The 20376-nt window shown below is 31.5% G+C and overlaps 5 protein-coding genes across 5 annotated transcripts; 3 read left to right on the forward strand and 2 right to left on the reverse strand.

The window, feature by feature from the left end:
• Positions 1–3448: 3448 nt before the first annotated feature.
• Positions 3449–3988, forward strand: LOC124928816 (pectinesterase inhibitor-like). Its single transcript, XM_047469068.1, has one exon. The coding sequence runs from the start codon at positions 3449–3451 to the stop codon at positions 3986–3988; it is 540 nt and encodes a 179-aa protein (XP_047325024.1).
• Positions 3989–9413: 5425 nt separating this feature from the next.
• LOC124932580 lies at positions 9414–10862 on the forward strand. The gene is made up of 4 exons (XM_047473234.1): positions 9414–9637; positions 9773–9923; positions 10145–10209; positions 10411–10862. Exons 1-4 carry the CDS (start codon positions 9530–9532, stop codon positions 10570–10572), a joined length of 486 nt encoding a protein of 161 aa, XP_047329190.1. The 5' UTR covers positions 9414–9529; the 3' UTR covers positions 10573–10862.
• Positions 10863–11542: 680 nt separating this feature from the next.
• On the reverse strand, positions 11543–14979 carry LOC124931164. Its single transcript, XM_047471560.1, has 5 exons — positions 14619–14979; positions 13699–13776; positions 13523–13607; positions 12896–12984; positions 11543–11996 (listed from the first exon to the last, which is right to left on the reverse strand). Exons 1-5 carry the CDS (start codon positions 14925–14927, stop codon positions 11853–11855), a joined length of 705 nt encoding a protein of 234 aa, XP_047327516.1. The 5' UTR covers positions 14928–14979; the 3' UTR covers positions 11543–11852.
• A 934-nt stretch (positions 14980–15913) lies between these two features.
• Positions 15914–18553, forward strand: LOC124932167 (NADH dehydrogenase [ubiquinone] 1 beta subcomplex subunit 8, mitochondrial). The gene is made up of 4 exons (XM_047472782.1): positions 15914–16104; positions 16219–16305; positions 16380–16475; positions 18305–18553. Exons 1-4 carry the CDS (start codon positions 15967–15969, stop codon positions 18359–18361), a joined length of 378 nt encoding a protein of 125 aa, XP_047328738.1. The 5' UTR covers positions 15914–15966; the 3' UTR covers positions 18362–18553.
• Positions 18478–19107, reverse strand: LOC124932166 (lipid transfer protein EARLI 1-like). The gene has a single exon (XM_047472781.1). It carries the CDS (start codon positions 19064–19066, stop codon positions 18641–18643), a length of 426 nt encoding a protein of 141 aa, XP_047328737.1. The 5' UTR covers positions 19067–19107; the 3' UTR covers positions 18478–18640.
• Between the last annotated feature and the right edge of the window lie 1269 nt (positions 19108–20376).

Raw genomic sequence — 20376 nt, forward strand, 5'->3', positions numbered from 1 at the left:
TTCTCAACAATAACATCACTCATTTCATTAACCAAAATACTAAAATATTCTTTATTTTAAATTATTATTTTTTATTTTATTCATATATATCAATACCCTTTAAGTCTTTTTATCAAAAATAATCATCACTTCCTCAAAATCATCACCAATCATTACCTTTTTCCCTCCTAAGTTTTTTCAAAAACCCCAATCTGAACCAGGCCTAGGTTTATTTTAAAATTTCATGTTACAACATATACTCGCCCTAGCTATTAAAATAGGGACAATAATTGCGTGCATGATCAGCTTTTTCACTTCCGGTTCACTGTCACGCGTTAACTTTAAAATTATTTATATTAAAATAATAAAAATCGTTTAAACAAATAAACAAAAAACATTACATAAAAGAAAAGTTACTTAATAAATTATCGAACTCATAACTACTCGATAAGACTAGCTCCCTAACTTCCTGTAAAGAGAGTATTTTGTGTCAAAGATTAACATCCCATTCTCCAAGATAAATGAGAGCATTTATTTTTTGCATATATTAAGTCAAAGTTAAGAGACTATAATACGAGACTTTCTCCGTTGTCAGCACTTGAACCAAGGATGAGAATTTCATGTCATCCCATCCCATTTTTTAGAATGTGTGTGAGCATTTTCGATAAGGTACCGTACAAGACTCTCAAAATTGAAAGTTTACGTAAAATCGTTGTTCAGTTTTAAACTCGTAAAATCTAGAGTTTACTTAAATCGTAAAAGTTTAATTTTAAAAAATAATAGATATATATTATTATTTATATATAATTAAGTATTTTATACTTAAATAATTTTAAAATTTTATATATTTAAATATAAAATTAATATAAAAATAATAAAAAGTAACTATTAAAAAATTATACTTAAAAATTACTTATATTAATTAATTTATTTAAATAAAAAATAACTTTATTTTTTCATTTTTAAATATAAATTTGTTTTTTAAACGTAAAATCGTATAGAATCGTAAAATCGAAATTATTTATAAACTTGTAAAATTGTAAAATCTTATTATCGTAAATTTAAAATCATAAGAGTTTACTTATTTAAGAGTTTACTTAAAACCAGAGTCGTTAACCTAATGTGAAATCGTAAGATCGTAAAATTTTGAGAGTCAACTCGAGATTTTAATAGTCTTGACACCGTGGTCCTCCATTGCAACTGACTCCTTATCTTGGGAATTCGAAATGGAACGAAGCATAGATGACTCATCGAAAAAGTAAGATCTTTACTGCACAAGATTTTCGGTTCCTTTTACATGAATCTATCACATTACTTATCAACCATTGATTAAAGATAATTTCAATTATTGCTAAAAATATTTGATAAAAAATCTTCCAAAACCATTACATTGACTCGTTCGACTTTCTCTACTTTAACCATTATCGTTTAAGAACTCATCAATGGATTGACAGTTAACAAAATTGTATAATTGTTGGATTTTTTATTATAAAATTAGATTTTAAAAATTGTTTCCTCAATTTAATATCTTGATAATCCAATTATTTAGAATGTGTGTGAGTATTATTTTACATTATTTACTAATTAATTTAATATAGGTTCTTTCAATTATATTTTGGTCTCTTAGTAACCATCACCCAAAACCTTCCCTATGTAACCAAGTGTTGGACTCTAATCCTTGAGCAACCAAAGCAGATCTCAAGGGTTTGGGCTATATATTGATCACATAGCTTTGTTCAATGCCAAATCTATGTTTCTTCTCTAGTTAGACAATGTAAGACGTTCTTGGACCAGGGAGACATTTCGAGCCTTAAGACTTATGTCTCTGCCGATCTTGTTGGGCCCGACACATGCGAAGACAAAGTCGGCCCTAAAAATTGGGGTACTGAAAATTTAATTTTTGTGGCCCCTAAAATGGTAAATAATTTTTTCTTGAGAATTAATAATTAATAATTTTGTAATTAACAAAATATATATATATATATCCGAAAAAGTGTAAAAGTAATTATATAATTAATATTTATATATAATATAAAATGAGATATAATTATTTAATATATTATAATAAGAAAAGAGATAAAAAAAGTTAAATATATATTATAATATAGATTTAATATGAAAAAAGATAAAAAAAAAAAGATAAAAAAAAATTAATAATATAATATATAATTAATAATACTATTATATATTGAAAAATTGGAATGCATGCATAGGATTTCCTAATTACCTTACCCTAGGGTCTATCTGGCAAAGACAACTTTGAAGGGCCATTAGCTGCACCGGCTCAACTAGACGTGGTCAATAAAAAGTTGTCGGGCCTCATTAGTATTGTTTTAACTGTAGGAGCCCTCTTGGATTAAATATTATTATGTGAAATCTTGTGGCCCTTTAATTTGTTTATTTTGCTCAAGAATCTATTAACAAAAAAAAACATTTAATAATGGTTTCAAATACAATTAAATTAGATCTCATATTAATTCACAATTCTTAAATTTCCTTTCTATATTGCTTAAATTTCTCTAATATGTAGCAAAATCATAGTATTTCTCAAAATATATTATTAGGAACTATATTATTATTATCCATTATATTTACGATCTAGCAATTCATATATTTAAAATATGAAAAAAATATCAAATATTTGTTTAAAAAATGTTCATTTGATTATAATAAAAAAAATGAGAATCTCTTCAATTAATAAATAAATAAATAAAACGACAAAAAAAGCATATTCAAGAATTTCAATAAAAACATGAAAACAAAACATACAACCAAATAAACACAAACAAACGTTTTCATTTAATAATGTCAACATTTTGAATAAGACATATATTATCGTAAAAGGTGAGACATATTATATTTTAAAATTGAATACAAATATTTGTAATTATTACTAATGTATACTTAGTCTAATGTATTATTGATTTATTGGATCGTTTTTACAAATTTGTTTGAAATATGTTTTTATCTTAAATGTGCCTGGATTTTTTTATGTCAGTGTGATCTTATCTAATTATTTATTTTTATATTTTTGCATGTTAGTGTTGTACTTTTTTTCATTTTACTTTAACAGTACATTTATTTATGTTTTACTCAAAAAACATTATTAAATGACATTTTTTATTAAAAAAACATAGGTTATCAATATATTAGTATATAACGTCTCAGATATATAGGTGGTTGTCAATCAAAACTTCTTAAACAATAATAATTCAAATCATTTAATAATATTAAAGAAGTGTTATATATGGTAAATTTTGTTTCTTTCAATAAAGTAACATTTCCATAATCTAAAAAATAATCAAAGTTTAATATGTATATATATATATATATATATATATATTTATATTAAGAAAGTTCCCAAAATTATTGAAAGATTACTTTAATATGGGGACTTAAATTTTCTCAATCAAGAACTATAAAAAGAGGTCATTGGTATTGAAAAAAAATAAAAACAATAAGAAGATATATGGCTATTTCTCCCTCTTTCAATATGAGTTGTTATTTGTTATGTGTATCTATCATCTTATTTAGCCTCTCATTTACAAGTGCAAGCTCATTAGTCTCCAAAGTTTGCGGCATAACCCAAAACCCTTCCCAATGTAACCAAGTTTTGGGCTCTAATCCTCGGGCAGCCGAAGCAGATCTCAAGGGTCTGGGCTACATATCGATCGACATAGCCTTGTCCAATGCCAAACAATCATTCGGCTATGTTTCTTCTCTAGTCAATACGACTACAGATCCAACGCTCAAGGGCAGGTATGATACGTGTGCAGAGAACTATGACGACACTGTGGACAGACTTAGCCAATGCAAGACGTTCTTGGACAATGGCGACATTTCGAGCTTTCAGACCTATGTCTCTGCCGCTTTTACTGATATCGACACATGCGTAGACAGCTTTGAAGGCCCGCCGGCTGCACCGGCTAAACTAGACGTGGTCAATAAAAAGGCTTCGGGACTCGTTGATATTGTTTTAGCTGTAGGAGCCCTCTTGGATGGACAATAACTATATATTATTATGTGAAATCTTGTGGTCCTTTAATTTAGCTCAATAATCTATTAATTGAAGGAATGGGAAAATATATGAGTATGAGATTTTTTCTTACTTTTTGGGTCTGCATAATATATATTTGAATTATAAACTTATGATTTTATTTTAATCGAATCCTTTTGAATTATTAGAAATCAATTATTAACTTTGGAGACAAATTATGAGTTTGTTTTATGCTTGCACCTTGTAAATGAGAGGTTCAATACATAGATATTTCAGTATGTTAACGCTATATTGGTTATATTTGTGCTTTAATAGTTACCATCATTAAAATTCTGTTGATTTTTTTTTTTTTAATTAAAAAATTCATGATTTTAAATTATAATTTTTTTTTAAGTAAAGTTTTAACATTTTGGATTATAATTGTTTTCTCACTTAAATTAATTTGAGTTTATGTTTAGTCTAATTAAAACATGGGAGCTGCTTTTTCCACCCCCTCCCATATTCCCACCCCCTCCCTCTCTTCTCAATCAACTCTAAAATGACTTATTTATCCCTGCCACCTTTATATATTTACATTTCTTATTTTATTTATTTTACTTATTTTATTTTATTTAATTATTAAGTTTTTTTATTAAATATAATTAATTAATTAATTTTTAATATTTTTTAACTTTATTTATTTAATTAAAAATACAAAATATTATTATTTTTATATTATAATTATTTAAAATATATTAAATATTAAAATGTGTACAAATTTAATAAAATATAAATATTTAATATTTTATTATATTAATTATATAATATTATTAATTAAAATTAGAAATAATTATTAATATATAATATTATTAATTAAAATTAAAAATATTATGTTTGACTAATTATTAATATATAATATTATTAATTAAAATATTATGATTAGACTAATTATTAATTATTAATTATTATTTGATAAATAATTTTTGTAAGTATTTTAATATATATATATATAATTAATATAATAAAATATTAATTATTTATATTTTATTAAATTATTATATATTTTAATATTTAATATATTTTAAATAATTATAATATAAAAAAAATATTATTTTGTATTTTTAATTAAATAAATAAAGTTAAAAAAATATTAAAAATTAATTAATTAATTATATTTAATAAAAACACTCAATAATAAAATAAAATAAAATAAATAAAATAAATAAAATAAGAAATGTGTAAATATATAAAGGTGGTAGGGATAAATAAGTCATTTTGAAATTAATTAAGGAGTTAAGTGGGGAGTGGGAATATGGGAGGGGGTGGGAAAAGCAATTTGCTTAAAAATTATTCATGACACAACATTATCCCATGAGGATCTTAGAGTGTGGTACAATTTACAAATATATTTTATCCGTTTGAGAAAGTAAAAAAAGGTAAGAAGTTGGAGATAAAAAATATAACCATCTCCACATTTGAGAAAGTAAAAAAATGTAAGAAGTTAAATTAAGGTATGACAATTATAATTCGTTTAGAGATTCGAATTATTTGATGAACAGTTTTTTTCTAGTTTTATCGCTAGTTGACCGACAATGAGACGTAAATGTATTTGTATTCTCATCCCTTAACATTATTAAACACTATTATAACGGGAATGCGTGAGATAATGTAAGCAATAAAAAACGACACAGATTTAACGTGGTTCACCAAGATAAAACTTGCATCTATAAGAAAGAGAGAATATTATTGAGGAGATCAATATATGAATTACATCAGTACAGACTAGGGTTATGACACGAGTTTATATAACACTCGGTCCCCTGAAATCCTAACAGATACAAAACTGGGACTGGAAACGATACTCTTAAGGCAAAAAATTCAGTTTTCTAGGTCAACACTAATATATTGGTAAATAATTTTCAAAATATTATCACAATACATTCCTAATTATATTACCATAACAAAGTATCACATTTCTCTTTGTGTTAATCTTATTTCCTTAAATCAAAATTACACACCAAAATATATATTTTCCTTTTATTCCAGTATTCTCTTTTCTTACCTCATCATTTCAAGACATCTCAACAAACATAATTAAAATATAATCTTGTTAATATATTTATTTATTTTTATATTTTATAATATATTTTTTTATAATAATATAAATTTCCCTATAGTACAATAGAGAGATTCACCGAGATCCGCCCAATTGTATCTCTAGTTTGAATGCATCCAAAACAAAAACAATAATGAAAAATGTTAATATGCAAGTTATTTGGGCTAACTTTAGTCTCATAAACTCAAGGCTCCCTAGTTATGGGCAGGCTTATATATATTCATAACATGACTTATTCATTTTCTATGTTAATTATGACAAACACACTTTCTCAATGATTAAAACCAAAACTTATTGGTTTCCAAAAACATATTTCACTCAGAATGATGTTAACTCCATCCCATTGCCCGGCTATAGTTTGGAAATACTCAGTTAGCTAGTTCAAGATAACTAAACCCGATAAATGTTATGATAACTTGTTAATACAAAAATTGAATGAATTCCACTTCAGTTTTGGTATTTTGAATTTATGGGTTGGGTGGACTTTTATCTACATAACAATTCTCATAAAGGTCTAGAAGTGAAACTTCTATAGCTCCATCGCATCCACAGAGGGACTTTAGTCGTCGCCATTGAGCTGAAATTGATATCGTGTTGTAGTAGATGACTTTCCATGACACCGTTGTTGTCGTCGTGGGAGGAAAAAACCCTCAATGGCCGATTTAGAGATCACCAATAATGTTTGATTATGGGAGATGGATCCCTCCCAGGATCCCTAAGCTAACAAGTACCACAACAAGTATAGTTACATCGAAATACCATTTAGAAAAGTTTTACATTCAAATAATCACAATAACATAAGAAAATAGGATTTCATGAATAATGTTATCATATCAAAGCCAAAGCCAATATCTTTTTCTCAATATATGTGGAGGATATTTGTCTCTAGAAAACGCAACTTCAGGCTAATCCCTTATCCTAAAAGCATGTTTCTAGACATGGATGAAAACACAAAATATAAGTATCCCAAATATTTGCATAGAACATGAAGCATATGATAGAGTGAGATAATTCCAACCGAAATAGAGTGAGAAAGAGAATGCATTTCAATTACACGGTCTTGAATTCTTCTATTTAAAATATATAAAATAAAAATATTTTAATTAATAAAATAAATGATTAAATAATTAAAAAAATATATATATAATATGAGAATTTGTACTAAAATAACCAACATCAAACTAAGCTCCAGAACTCCACGTGATCATGATATTAAGCTGTTTGAAAATGTGCTCCAAATTAAGGCAAAATTCACAAACTCTTGATATATTTATAATACACTATTCAATTTTTTTTATGTGTTAATCAAAATCAATTTGAACATAGCTTGTAAGCGTGAGCAATGAAGTATTTGATAATAATATCAAAAAATGAGATAACACATCATTTTTCAGACTATCACATGTTATAAACTGTACAGTGCTTTCTATAAACATTTCACTGCTCAGAAGTTCTAAGTTATCTTGAACATGCATATTGAATTCTTAGCATTTCTAGTATCACCAACCTCATTGATCTTCTATTCATTCATTAAAATAGAGATCACCAAACTTCTCATACTTAAACAAGATCCATTCATTAGAGTTTTAAAACTAAATTTCAAGTGGATGACAAATGAATGCCTGCAATTTTCAACGATTACCTTGCCACAACCCTGAGGCATCAAATTGGATTTCTCAATGGTTTCATCCTAACCAAAATGCCAACTTTAAGATTACATGGTGCCTTAACATCAACTTTATGTTTGTTCAACAGACGAGAAAACAAAAACCAAACATGTTTTCTCCAAGTTTTGTACCCATTTACAATCCATTAACATGTGAGAATCTTTCCAATTAGGCAAATCTTTGTGCTCATGATAAATCTCATTATGTGAGGCCCATTATCAAATTAAGTCATAATACTTATGAAAATATGAAAGAGTGGTGAAGTAGAATGTGATGGGAAGATGAGAGTATGGGTGCAAATAATAATTGTGAAAGTGATGGGAAGAAAATAAAATGTGAGGATGAGAGTGAGACAAAGTGGCAAAAAAGATTATGAAAATGTAGATAGCTGAAAGATGTGACGAAAAAATGATGAAAAGCGAGTTCGGTTTTGTGCATAAAAGATGCATGTTTGACCCAGATGGCTAACTAAATCTTAGATTGTAATAAAAGAAACACTAAACTCAATTCGGGTTGCTCGTTAAAAGATGCATAGAGTAGTAAAAGAGGTTAATGAGTTCATTAAGAGACAGTAAGATCTAGGTTAGGTTTCATGTTGGAAATGGAAAACAAAGAAAGCAACAAGATGTCTTCAAAGAAGAAAAAAAGGCCCATGCATGATTGAAAATGACCAAATCAGAAAGAAAACTCAACGTAGTAGTAAGAGACAACTGAAATTTACTCTCTCACTCTCATGGGCCATCAAAAGGTGGCCGTTGTTTTCATTGCAATGCCAAAGTTGATCAAATGATCACATGGGTATGATGCCACGTGGCCTGCAGAGCCCCATGGGGGAAAAGGTGGGGAGACTGACTGGACCCACACCATGACCCCATATGCAGGTGCAAGAGGCGGTTTTGCCATGCAACTCTGTCTCCCACACTTCCAGCACTTGGGCTCGGGCCCCCCAATTACTGCCACAAAAGTAGCTAATGATAAGTGGCTTAATGCCTAATGCTTCCAATTTAGCATTTAAGTCGCTGCCAATAATGTTACAACTTGGGCGGGCTTAATATCTAATGAGTGCACCCAAAAGGACAGCTTTCTTGGGTGTCTGATGTCTGTGACTGTTTCTCTCTCATATCTTGGGGGTGGATATGCTTCCAAGAAGGCCACATCATGCCAAAAGAGTAATGGGTAGCCCCCTCAGTGGAAGGAGATTTGGACTTTCCAAACAAATAACTCAAAATGATCCCACCTGATTTTTTATAATCTACATATAACCACGTGGTTATTCAAATAAACCTATAGGTGATTCCTTTGCATGAAGAGAGTAAAGACTATCAATTACATTCTCCTTCGTCACGATTCAGATCTTATGGAAGTTACTGATAACACCAAGTTGAGCAAGTAAAGTGAATATATATAGTTACCATCCTACGAAAGGCCAACTCGGCTGACTGGCTTCAGGTTTTGAAGCTAACACACAGAAACTTAAATAAGATGGGATCATGGGACTATTCTCTCAATCTTAAGGTCCCCCAGAAGATTAAAAAAAATTGAGAAGGTGAAAGGGTATGGCCTATGGGGGACCCCCCTCCATATCTCTCTCAATCCACATTTAAATGTTGATCATTCATCAACTACACATGCATGTTCTCACTTCCTCTAACACAACTTCCTTTACCATCTCTAGACCCCCCATAGCATTCAATGCTTATGCGTCTATTGCCTCACTATAAATATTTCCAGTTACAACAAAAATAAAAGACGCACCTCAAACTTACCATAATATCATTATCTTCTGTTATCATGTCTGCTTTTCTTTGGCTCGTTGTTTTCCTTTCATTGCATGCATGCAATGCTCGTCATCTTGTCCAAAGAGAGAAAGTTGGGAAAGGTTTATACAATCCTAGAAAGGTAACCCACCTGAAGCAGTATTCAGATGTTCATTCTGAATTTCATAATAGTTGTATTAGTTATGACTTCATGACTGCAATATTCGTATATATGTTAAAAAAAGAGATAATTAATTATTTTGGGGCTTTGGTGCAGGAAATAGAGGATCATAAGAGTAGGAGTTTGTCTCGTTCGAAGTTTTCCTTCATTGAGGTAAATATAACAGAAAAGGATCATGACAACAAGGATGATGCAAGTAAGACAAAGCATAAGGCACCATGCATGGAAGAAGACCATCTTATCAAAGGTTATAACCTATATTAACTAAGTGCTTCTTCTTCCACATATACATTATGGACAAAACTCATGATAAAACTTTAAGCATCATCCTTGAAATTAACATATAAGAATTGTGTATATAGTTCGTTACGTCTAAGTCCAGAGTATTTAGACAATTAGTATTTTTTGCCATTATTACTGTGTTTTTGTCGGCTATCTATTGTATTCTGACATTATTCTCATTTGCAGGAAAGAAGACCGAAGCCTCATCTTCTTCCCCAGAAGTTCTGCAAATGACAATCAGCTTAAAAGAGGTAATAACTGAGACTTTCTTGGATTTCTTCCACCAGATAAATGTGGGTCCATTGCTTTAAATTCTAACCTGTTGAAGCAGTCTATATCTGTGATGCACATGCTTATTTTTCAGAAGAATAAAAAAACAAGAGATCTTCATCATTTAAAGAAAATTACATGAACAATAAAAGCTTAACAACCAAATTCGATCTCTTTTGCAGAAATACAAGAAGGAAGAGCGAAGGAAGCTGGGAGAAAAGCTTGAGAAAGCCAAGGAAAGTGACAATTCTAATCCTATGGAAGAAGAAGACGGTGAAGATATAGGTGTTATGGATTATGTGCAACCTCATAGAAAGCCACCTATCCACAACAAAGAACCATAATTAAACTGTTTGATCTTTCAACAGCTACTATAAATTTCTTCCTTGAATGCCCTTTGTAAAATATATATTATATGCAAATCTTGGCAAGATTAATGATCAAGATACTGTCATGTAAATCTACATTTTCTTCTAGTGGAAAGAATGTAGGTGAGAATTAAAATTTGGTGTTTTTCTCTTGGTTAAGGGAGGGAAGGAGGGATGGTCCCCATGTGTTGCTTTACATGCATGTTTTTTGTATGATTCTGTATAAATAAGAAAACATAATAGACGGGTGGTGTGCCCATATTTAATGTGCATGTGTCGGTTTGGTTTTGATTTCTTCTTAAATGAGGAAGAGGCAGTTACATACTTGTTTCTGCTGTTTCAGTTGTTTCAGTTGTCACAATTAAAGTGAGCACAACCCAGTATAGATGTTATAGGAACTATTCAAAGGACAATAATAATAAATACATCATCCAATTATCAAATGAAATTCTTCAGACCTAGAGCTTATCTTTATATAGACATGAAATCTTATGATATCTATTAATAAACTAATCTAGATTGCAGGAAATAATATCAATTTTATAGTTAGTGCTAAGCAATCTTTGCATAATAAATAAATGTCCTAAATAGTGCACTACTTGTGATCGAGAATGTAAATGAAAATATCTTAACTTCATTCAGAGCAAATAGGAACTTTCTGAAACATGCGATAACCTAATAGGCTAATATTGAGATTCTAAGCCTTAAAATCTTGGGAAACATTCACATCTTCTTCAAGTGGAATAAGAAAATTAGTCTCTATTCAGATTTGAGAAAGTAATGGAACGTTTAACTAGGAAAAGGTCATTAAGTGCACTAAGCTACGATCATCCTTCATACAACATTCAGCCATAGCTCTTTACTATATTTTGTAATTTTGGGAAAGAAATGAAATTTTCATTTCAATACAGATTTGTAGCAAAAATTATAATTATTGGCTAGCAAATAATGAATAACTGAGCTATCTTACTGTTTTAATTAGGATTAAAAGTTTTGTCCAGAAAAACATCAATCCCTCGGTCAGAATTTTCCATGAACAATTTGAGTAGGATCACATGAATTAGGAACGTGAGTCTCTCTGTTCTTCCTATTATTGAAGAATATAATAGTCTGATACAAATTTCAGCCTTGGGGTAACATTCCAAACCTGCATCCTTACATGTTGAAGCTCCCAAGTTGGCATGTCCCCCACAATAAATATAATGTTTCATACTCTGCCATCATTATTAGTAACAATAACAGTTCATTTGGGTCAATCAGCTACCACTGCAGCGAACAACAAAAGGTTTTACAGAGTTTATGAACTCGGAGGTTTTGATCCCAAGCTTGAGATCAATCTCTCCACCTCCCAACCAGAAGAAATCAGGGGTAAGCTTTACGATTGCTTCGTCAAGGATAACCTGTGGTAGTTGATTTATGAACGATTAATACCATTGTGTAGAAGAAGAATCAAAGAAAATATAAAAGAACTATTGTCAAAAGAAATACACATGCATCACACATGTATCTAAAAGAGTTTATCCATAGAGTCTACTCTTATCTTGGCTACAAGTACACAAAAATTTTGAACCCAATCTTACATTTAGATTCATCTTATAAATCTGATCAACACAAAGTTGATATTCCTGGCGACTTTTAAAAAAATGAGAAATGATTGGGGGAGGGAATTTGGGAGATGGAATTTTAAAGGGAATGACGTGGCGCAATCTGATTGGCCGAAAAAATAACAAAATTTTCTCTATTCTCTCTCTCCTCACCCTTTATCCTGTTTCCAACCAGTGATATAGTGACACATCATTCTCTCTCCCAAATTCCCTCCCCCTATCACTCCTCTAAAAAAATTTGTTGTTTGTTTTTCCAATTATTTTTTTGCTATTCCTAAATCACATTACATCATTGCAATTATTTCTAGTCCCGAGCGACTCAAATTTATTGTCGGGCCAAAAGCTGGCTTCTTTCAAGTTTACATAGCATGATGTTGCATGTGTTTTGCTAAAAGACCTTTGTCTAGTTTGATCAGACATGACAAAGTAGTTACAAGTCAAAGAAAGCAGTAGTTCAGAAGGTCTTGAATCTACACAAAGCTGTCTACATATAGGTAGTAGTTTTAATTACTATCGTTATCTGTATCAGAAAATTAAGAACGGAGAGCTTCCAGAGAAGAAAACAAAGGCCAGGCTACTTTGAAAATTGGAGCCTGTAAACCAGATGAGTTAACAAAAAGGGTTGCTCAAACCAATTGCATCTCTCAAGCAATACCAAATTATGGCCCTTAAATAAGAAAGGAAAAGCCAATTACCGGGATATCTGTTTTCATGCCAACACATGTCACCCCATTATGTTCATAGCCAGTCAATTTCTGGGATATCTCCTCAGGAGCAAGCCTCACTGCAATAATCTCACAAATGTGGAAATAATATCAAATTTTCCTTGATCCGAGAACAACAGTTGATCAGCAGAACTTTAAGCACTATAGCACTTAGTGGAATGGTGGACAAAGATAAGATAATTAGTTTCTCATGATAGTTTGTTTAGCTTTAATGAATACTTTTTATAGTTAACCATATCAGTTGATTGCTTATCACTTGCCAGTTTTTGGATTCATTTCAGTGTCAGTGCATCACTATACAATGTGTATATATATGTAAGAGGATACTGGAGAGAAAAAAAGGATAGGAGTTTACGTGAGTATCTGCTTCTTCTACATAACCCGAAGGCGAGCAAAACAAAGAAAGAGGAAACAACATTCAAGGTAGCAAGTCCTTTAAGTTATGACAGTCCTTTATATGTGTTTTAACAAATTCTACACATGATCATGACATATACTGACATGACCCACAAAAGCTGAAAAAACAAGGATAAGAGATTTCTTTAATATAAGGATTAAAAAAGTTAAATCATTTCTGCACTTTCTACATTAACTTACAGTTAAACTTCTTTTTTGCTATCTTCCCATCGTTGAGGGCATATAAGAAGTTTCTCACCGTCTCCGCATTGAATCGAGCAGTGTACTGAGAATGAAAGCAACCACAGAAACTGTTATTGGGAATGTATAAAGAGCTTTATCTTTTACTCAGTACATGGGAAGGCGGATGCATATACCTGAACAACAACAACATAATACTTTGAATTGTTGCGATCACTACAGTCAGTTATCTCAGAAGGAGCTTGAGTATTGACCTGTGTATTATGAAAAAAAGAGTCTAGTTATATGCATCTTTGTCGAAGGTTTTAAGGCTTTTTTCATTCTGAAAATTTAAGGAAGCAAAAAGAAATTCAAAGTTTTTTCCTGGTCAGACCCTTGACATTCTAATAGATAAAGAGAACCTCAAACATGAAACAGGTTTCCCTTTTGATAAAATGGAAGCCAAACACCTGCATAAGCAGATATATTCATATCCCTGCAATTTTTCTGGAAGAAGGCCAGTAAAGGATTTCAACTTTTTGTTGAGAAATTAAAAAAGGTCTGTGATATATTGACAGACAGAAATTTCACTAGTGTCTCTCTCTTATGGACATTAAGCAATCTCTCTTAGTGTTTTCAGTTGCCATGTGAATGTTCCTCATACCAACTTATGAAAGGGGTCAATATGTTCTTAATAATGTTACAGAAAAGAGATGACTGTCCCTAGTTGTTTCAAAGATAACAATGAACCTATTCCAATAATTTTACAGAGAGAATGTATGACCCCATTTGTTTAGGAGACAGCATTGCAAGCTATTCACAACTCTTTCACCTGACAACACAATCTCCACAATGCAAGCATCCCCAGCACTTGCATGTGATAACAATGCATGAAGAAATCATACAGCAAGGCTAGTACCCTACCAAAAACACTGTCATTTCAAATTGCAATCTTAGTTAATCCATTAACTAAAAATCACTTCTTGAGTAACCATAAAAATATTTGACCATGTCTGAAGCAGTTTATTAAAGAATTTATAATCTAAGTTAGTATATCCCACCCAAGTTGATGAAAACAAATTCGCAAGTGTAAAATAAAATTTGAAAGTGGGGGTACCAGAACAATGCTTTTACAAAGATGATCAACAGAGGCGGCGCTGATGACGTCCCTCCGAGCTTCGAGAGTCCAATCATAGTAATCGAATGGAACTCTCTTAAATATGAAATCCTGAACGCCACTGGCGACAAGAATGGCAGAGAGACGAACTTCAGTGGAGGCATCTTCGGGCTGTTGAACATCGCATCGATTCTCGTCGGGAGAAGATATGGAAAGAGAGTGGGAGAATTGGTGAATGAGCTCGAGTTTTTCAATTCGTCGGAGGATTTCAATTTGCCTGCTCTCTAGATGCGCCAGCTCTGCCTCCATTTTCGCGCTTCAAGCCTCCCGCTTCCTCTCGCGCACGGCGGTAGACTGTGTACTCTGTAGTAATTAATGGGAGGAACGAATTATTTGCGCGCTGAATTAAAGGAATGGGCTCTTCAATTAAAAGCCCAACTATGGTCCATGGGTATGGCTTTTTGTGATCCATTATTTTTTTTACCACCATAAATATATTTTTGCAAAAAAATATTATATATACACTAATTTTTTTAATTTTTTTATAGAAATCAACCAAAATTATTATATTTAATGTATCTCATACCTCATTAATAATTAATACATTTAAAAGAAATTTCTAAAAATAAATAAATAAATAAAATGATGAAAATAACGTAAAATCATGTTATTAACTAAAAAAAATATTAGGAAGATAAATTTTATTATTATTTTAATCAATGGTCACGTCATTCCTTTTCTAAATTTGCTCTTCAATTATTTCTAAAAAAATATATAAATATTTTATATTTTTCTCATGTTAATGTTTTTTATTTACGATCTTAATAGATTAGGACAAAAAAAAAGTATCCTAATTTAAATATTATTTTTATTTAGATATATTAAAATAAATAAAAACAAAATATTATTGTATATATATAAATCATACTTCATTTTATAATAAATAGAATAATTTTGTGTTGGAGCAGGGTTCATATTAGCTCTCATTCAACAAAATAATAAAAAAAAGTAAAAAATTTGGTTAACATAATATAAAATATATTAAAATTAGAATTATAAATTATAAATTATAAAATAAGAAAATGAGAGACGAGAAAGAATGGACGGACCAAAAGGTTGAGAGGAGATAACGGAGGTTAGTGGTGATTTTTTATTTATTAATTTTTCATTTATAAATGGACGGTGTAGATCAATTTTTAACACGTGTCACGTTATTATAAGATGGTGGAGGAGATTGGAGAACCCTCTTGGAGCAGAATATCCCCACCCTTCGGACCCAATCTGACCCCGTTCATTTGATCGATTTATTATTGGGTCTGTAATTTCTTTGAGGAGAAAGAAAGAGAAAATGGCAGGAAGGTTAAGCCGCTTTGCTTCACAGATCACCGGCGGGAACGGCGTCGTTCCCCGCTCAGTTGCCTCATCTTTTCGCCTTCGCGCCGGTATGGGTCTTCCGGTCGGTAGACACATCGTCCCTAGCCAGCCAGTGAGTCCCTTCTTTCATCTTTCAATATCCTTATAAAAACCCTAAATTCGCTAACGCATCTTCCAATTTACTTCTCTTTTGTTGTCTCTCACTCTTGTTCTTGATCTGCTTTAGTTACCCGCCGATGATGAGCTTGTTTGGGATAATGGTACTTCATTGCCTGAGCCTTGCATAGATCGTATTGCTCCTACAGTTGGAAAGGTAGGGTTTTGATCGTTTTCCCTCGTATTTCCTGACCCATTGTCTTATTTTCTGTTTACTCGATCAAATTCCAGTACGAGGCCTTGGCTTGGTTATGTGGAGGTTTGAGTTGTTTCGTTGGTCTTGGAATGCTGGCTGTTTGGAATGACAAAGCATCCAAGATACCATTTGTAAGTACTTTATTTATAAATATTGTCTTGAATTATATTCCATGGCATTCTGGCTTATCTGAATAATGTGTTTCAGTCCAACAATTTTATATGCTTAGTACCGGAGTAAGAAGCTAGAATTAGGAATGATAAAAATAACTATAGGCATTTTTAAAGTTGCTGTCCTTGTTAAAGTTGTATAAGTTACACTAATGAGAAACCTACATTTTGTTGGAAACATAGAGCCTATTTGAAAACTTGTATTTTGTTACAATCATGATACCATTGGAAAATTGCCTAACTTAAAATTGGAAGTGGTTTATTTTTGTTTGGTATATGATTGTTTTTTGGATCATGATCCATGGTTATAATTATACAGATTATTTAATTAATCATGATCTATATTATTATATGGTTTTTGGTTCATTTTGTAAGATTATTTTATGGATGATGATCTAATTATTATTTAGTGATTATTGTGATTTATGGTAAACATAACAAATCTAGATTTTTCCGAATCACGATCTGGTTCATAAAATGTGATAACCAATAGGTCGATAGTTTTCTTGAGGGTTGAGTCGTTTGTTTTATGAAGTTGAAACTTTCAATCATATCTTGTTAATTGCATAGCCATATTTAGGAGAAGATATATTCCGCCTGAGCGGGGCCTCAATTTGGTCCTTTTTAGATATGTTATGCAAACTTTCTTGGCTTCAGATGATTATGTGATGGTGATTCTTGAGTTAAAGACCAAGTTTATGATTGTCTGGTGTTTTTAACTGCTAATATGATAATCATACAGTTGAGTCCTGGGAATTTTCAATGCCTGCACTTCAAGTATTTTTTTGGTTACGCTGCTATTGCTTTTCCTTTTGATCGATTTTCCTCCCCAGTTCTAAGAATGAACCAACTTGAGATGGACTGTGCTGATATATGAGGAAATTGTTACTGTTAGTAGGGTTAATGTAACTAGAATAAGCAAATTAGTGAAGGTTCGTTTAGCTCAGCGTAAAGTTCATGGCCACAAGTTGTGGGTTTGAGCCTTTATAACCATTTTAAAAAACCTGAAGTTTGTTTTTTTATTTGTTTGAAAAGACGACTTCTAATGAATATAAACAATTTCTATGTCAAATTTGAACACTTGACCTGAACCTTTTTTAAACTAAAGGTGTTGTTTAGGTATAAAAAAAGAAAAGAATTGAAAGCACAAAAAAGTTAACACTTATGCTTCAAGAGAGCAACAAAGAGACATTAATTATACATCAACGTGTGTATGTGAAAAAGCATAAAACGAAATCCATCATAAAACCCTAATCGGCTAATCCTAACTGAAAAAGAAAGAGACAGAAACTTGAAAAACTAATTATTTATGGTTTCATCAACTATGTTAAAGACCTCCCAACCAGATATAGTTCCCACCCTTTAAAAAAGATGAGAAAGAAGTGAAAATAATCTTTTGATTCTTTCCTGATTGAGAGTCTTTACTTCAATGTTGGTCTATTTCATTTGTCCCAAATTTCCTTTTTGAGTTTAGACAGGTTATGTAAATGTTGTTCATTCAACAACTCATCCATTAGGCCAAGTTGAATCGCTGTTACTGAACTTTACTATTATCATTCTATTTACTTTACTACAGTTGTATTTATGTTATTATAGAATCTTTTTTACAGTAAATAGAGATAACTAGGTATATGAAATTCTATCAAACGTGAATGAAGAACATTCTTCTTGTTCCTCATCTCAACTTTCTCTCTTTCGTTCTCATATTCTATAAACCCTAAAGATTGTTACAGAAACGTATGATAACTTGTATTCTATTTGGTCAAAAGTTTGATTTTCTTGTTTTCCAGGCACCAAAAGTGTACCCATATGATAATCTAAGAGTGGAGCTTGGTGCAGAGCCATAGTATCTCTCCTAGCAAACTATTGCAAAGTTTGATGGCAAGGTGCTCACATATTTTTTTTTTTTGTATTCTGAACCATGAAACAAAAATAAATGTATTCAAACACTTTTTTTTTGGGTTGATGTTGAAGAGACACAGTTGAGAGTGGAAGTTCTCAATTTATGAAATTGCATTTCCTCATATTTTTTTCTTCAAGAAAACAAAAAACGTCCCTTTGTGTTGCCTTTGTAGCTTCTTTTATTGATACATATTATAACAAACAACATAAGCTAATAATAAAGTTTAAGCACACTGGAAATTTTTTGGGACCTTCTTGGAGCAAACATTAAGAAGCAAGCTTAAAGAGAGAGGGACGTTGAGATTAATCCCGAGAACATTTGCTCTAATGGCGATGCAAAGACATGCAGCAGCCTCAATGTCTGCCAGTCCATCTATGAGTGTGCAGCATGACTCAACCGGTGGGGTTCCAAGAGTGAGATCCAGCAGTCCCTTGAGCACATTTGCACATACCCCCAGCTTTAGGGCATCCCTTGGGCAATAATTACCTTCAGAAGGTTTTGGCTTTGGCTTTGGCTGTGGCTGTGGTTGTGGCTTGGGCTTAGGTTTATGATGCTTAGTCTTTGGAGGAGTGCATGTGCCACATGCACTTGTGTAGGTGAACAAGAGGAGGTTGAGTAAGAGGAAGAGAACAAGTGCTTTAGAAACCATGTTTTCTTTTTTTCTTAGGTTGAAGAAGAAGAAGAAGAAGATGGGAATGTGAATAGGGTTTTTCTTCTTATATATATATACTGGGTAGGCAGGATATGAAACAGTATATACAAACAAACATGTCCTTAGCTGGTTAAAACTGTCAGAATTAGTATTCGGCAAACTTTTGTGTGTTTGTGGAAGGAAGGTGTAGAATTTGGATTCTACTTTATCCCAAGCGCATGCAGACATGAAGGATTGTAAAGGACCAGATTCAAATGGGGATATGGATTGACATCTATTTGAATGGTGTGTTGTCGGTGATGGTGACCATGGCTGGCTCGGGCAAACAGGGCAGCCCTCCGGTCAATATTTGATTGGTATCATCCTATGCATGGCAGGCAAGTGGCACCTTGACTGTCTGTCACATGCTCTAAACAAATTTTCAGATTTTTCTAGATAACTCATAAAAGATTATTAAACATTTTTCATCAACATATTCTTAGGAAGGAAATGATCATACTTGGTCTCAAAACCAATCATTTGAGTTGAATCCAATTTTCATTTGGGCATAAATCCATCACATGGGGATGAATTGATGATAGTTACTTTTATATAACCATCTAGGCTAATTTCACAATGTTAATTCTTTTGTTACTTTTACATCTATTTACATATGTGTTTACCTTATCAAATATAATGCAACAATTATTCCTTAGTCAATCCCCTTTCCTAATCCTTAGGTCCTAACTTCCTAAGACCTCATAATCCTAGCATATATAGGCAGGGCTGGTCCTAGGTAAGTACATGGGCGAGGCACACCAACCTTAGGGTCTTTTGGTACAACTTATAGACTTTAGCCAACCCAATGTGTCAAAAATATTTTTTTATAATTTTATTATATTTATAAGAATTCAATCATTTAAAAAAGTAATAAAACAACTGTATTGGGCTTCAGCTCTTCATTAGTTTTGGGCGTTTTGGTATATTAATGGGCTTCAGGCTCTTCACTAGTATTGGGTTTTATGGTATAAGCCCTTTCAGTTCTTCATTAGTATATTGGTCTTTTTGGTATAATAAAATTAGTATTAAGATCCAACTGTAATTATCACACTATAACTTTTTTCACCAAATAAAAATTGTCAGTACCTCCACAAATTTAATCATTTCTTATTTTATTGAGAAACAATTTAAAATTCTATAATCAAAACCTAATTTTTGGATTACTATGACATCATGTTAGCTGTTTTTAATTACTATACTATGTCCTCAAATCTCATAATTCCGTTCTGAATATACATTTTGGTTTTTGTTCGATATTAACTGTAAAA

Source organism: Impatiens glandulifera, chromosome 3 (assembly GCF_907164915.1).
Source record: "Impatiens glandulifera chromosome 3, dImpGla2.1, whole genome shotgun sequence".
Taxonomy (NCBI): Eukaryota; Viridiplantae; Streptophyta; class Magnoliopsida; order Ericales; family Balsaminaceae; genus Impatiens; species Impatiens glandulifera.